Genomic DNA, 2,311 nt, shown 5'->3' with positions numbered 1-2,311 from the left:
TTTGGCTGTGTTTTCCTCTTGAGGGCACTTTCTTGGGCTTGTTCTTGAGCGAAAAAGTAGAAGACCTAAGATTTCAGGCACTGCCATCAGGAGATCCCGTTGTATGATGGAAACTTTGTTCTGGAGGTCAGCTCTGTCACAGAAGTGCCCGTTGCCTGTCCCTGCCTGCAGTCACAGGACTGCCACACAAAAGGCCTGTGACCAAGCTGCCAGAGCAATCCTTCCTTACACCAAGAGAGGGGCTCAGAAAGAGAGTGTGGAATTTAAAAGAATGCAGCTTGGGAAAGACCAAGCGCTGGTGCTGCCTGGCCGTGCTGCTGTGCTGAGACTCTTTCCCCCTCCACGTCACCACACAGGCACTGCCGTGCAGCTCCAGAGAAAGTCTCAGAAAAACAAAAGTCTCAGACAAAAAAGTCACTGCAGGGTCCTTTATTTTTTTAAATGCACAGAGAACATGTCTCTCCTTTCAAGCCTCTGGGTAACACTAGAAAGGTAGATAGTGAATTAGAAATGGTATGAATAATGACAAATCTTTGTGCACAACATTATCACAAGCAAAACTGAGCAAAAAGACAACTGCCACAACCACCAAACCTCCAAAAGACAGGTTGAGCCTGTAATGAGATACATTATAAGTGATATGCATAAGAAAATGGACAGTTAATTGCTTCAGAAAAACATCCAGTCGTCATTTTCCACACTGCATCTTTGAGCTCCTGGTTCCTCATGCTGTAGATGAGGGGGTTCACTGCAGGAGGCACCACCGAATACAGAAATGAAACCACCAGGTCCAGGGATGGGGAGGAGATGGAGAGGGGCTTCAGGTAGGTAAACATTCCGGTGCTGATAAACAGGGAGACCACGGCCAGGTGAGGGAGGCACGTGGAAAAGGCTTTGTGGCGTCCCTGCTGTGAGGGAATCCTCAGCACGGCCCTGAAGATCTCCACATAAGACAGCACAATGAAAACAAAACAGCTGAATACTACTAAAAGACTAACCACAATAAGCGCAACCTCCCTGAGGTAGTCATCGGAGCAGGAGAGATTGAGAATGTGGGGGATTTCACAAAAGAACTGGTCCACAGCATTGCCTTGGCAGAGGGGTAGTGACAATGTATTGGCAGTGTGCAGCACAGCATAGAAGAAGCAACCGCCCCAGGCAGCTGCTGCCATGTGGACACAAGCTCTGCTGCCCAGGAGGGTCCCATAGTGCAGGGGTTTGCAGATGGCAATGTAGCGGTCATAGGCCATGATGGTGAGGAGACACAGTTCTGCTGAAATAAAAAATGCAAACACCAAGATCTGGACAGCACATCCTGCGTAGGAGATGTCCCTGGTGTTCCAGAGGGAATTGGCCATGGATTTGGGGACAGTGGTGGAGATGGAGCCCAAGTCAATAACGGAGAGGTTGAGGAGGAAGAAGTACATGGGGGTGTGGAGGCAGTGGTCGCAGGCTACAGTGGTGATGATGAGGCCATTGCCCAGGAGGGCAGCCAGGTAGATGGCCAGGAAGAGCCAGAAGTGCAAGAGCTGCAGCTCCCGTGTGTCTGTGAATGCCAGGAGGAGGAACTGGGTGATGGAGCTACTGTTGGACATGTCTTTCCTCTGGGCATGGGGCGCTGTCCAAGGGGGAAAAGGCAGCAACAAGTTAGGATGAACTTCCCTGAGCAAAATCAAACCATTTTCCCTGGACCCTCTCCCTGACACATGCACCCACCCTCTTCCTTTTCTAAGAGACCTTCCTTCAGCTCTGTTCGTGGAGCTCTGGTTAGTGCTGGCTGAGTGTGCCATGAGGAGCAGGGGCTCTTCCCACTGGCTGCCGAGGAGTCAGCCCTGCTCTGCAGGAAACAGTTCATGAGAACGGTGGGTGCAGGGTCCAGTGCTGGTGTTTGACTTTGTCAAATGAAACTGCTCCCACCCCAGAAGGGCCTGTCAGCATCTGCAGCTCCCAGTGCTAAGGAACGGGGATGGCAGAAGGCAGTTGGAGAGGTTAGTTTTACAGCTTCCCTCCATCTCCCCTGGGGAGTGTGTTTGGATGTCAGAAACCCTCAGCATTTCTGCTGCCCTTAGGGAGAACACAGGGAGTCCTACAAGGCAAGAGGGTTACCTGTGGCTTAGTGTAGAGGGAGGAGAGCCAGTCTTTTTATCCATCTTGTTCCCAGCTGCCCTGGGCTTGCATCTTTCTGAGGTGGAGGGCGATCACACTCCCACTTTACCCTGAAAAGCCACCGGACGCTGCTGAGAGCTGAGGGATCCACTGCAGACCACTAAATGTCTCACCCTTTCTCAAGGTCTCAGCACCCCACATTTAG

The 2,311-nt window shown here is 51.4% G+C and overlaps 1 protein-coding gene across 1 annotated transcript; it reads right to left on the bottom strand.

Moving 5' to 3' along the window:
- Nucleotides 1–629: 629 nt before the first annotated feature.
- Nucleotides 630–1,595, bottom strand: LOC309603818 (olfactory receptor 14A16-like; the record flags this gene model as incomplete). Its single annotated transcript, XM_082338722.1, has 1 exon — nucleotides 630–1,595. One exon carries the CDS (start codon nucleotides 1,593–1,595, stop codon nucleotides 630–632), a length of 966 nt encoding a protein of 321 aa, XP_082194848.1.
- Between the last annotated feature and the right edge of the window lie 716 nt (nucleotides 1,596–2,311).

Source organism: Platalea leucorodia, assembly GCF_965183815.1.
Source record: "Platalea leucorodia genome assembly, contig: HAP1_HAP1_SCAFFOLD_205, whole genome shotgun sequence".
Taxonomy (NCBI): domain Eukaryota; kingdom Metazoa; phylum Chordata; class Aves; order Pelecaniformes; family Threskiornithidae; genus Platalea; species Platalea leucorodia.
The sequence above is the reverse complement of the archived record's forward strand: the minus strand, read 5'-3'. Positions and strand labels throughout refer to the sequence as shown.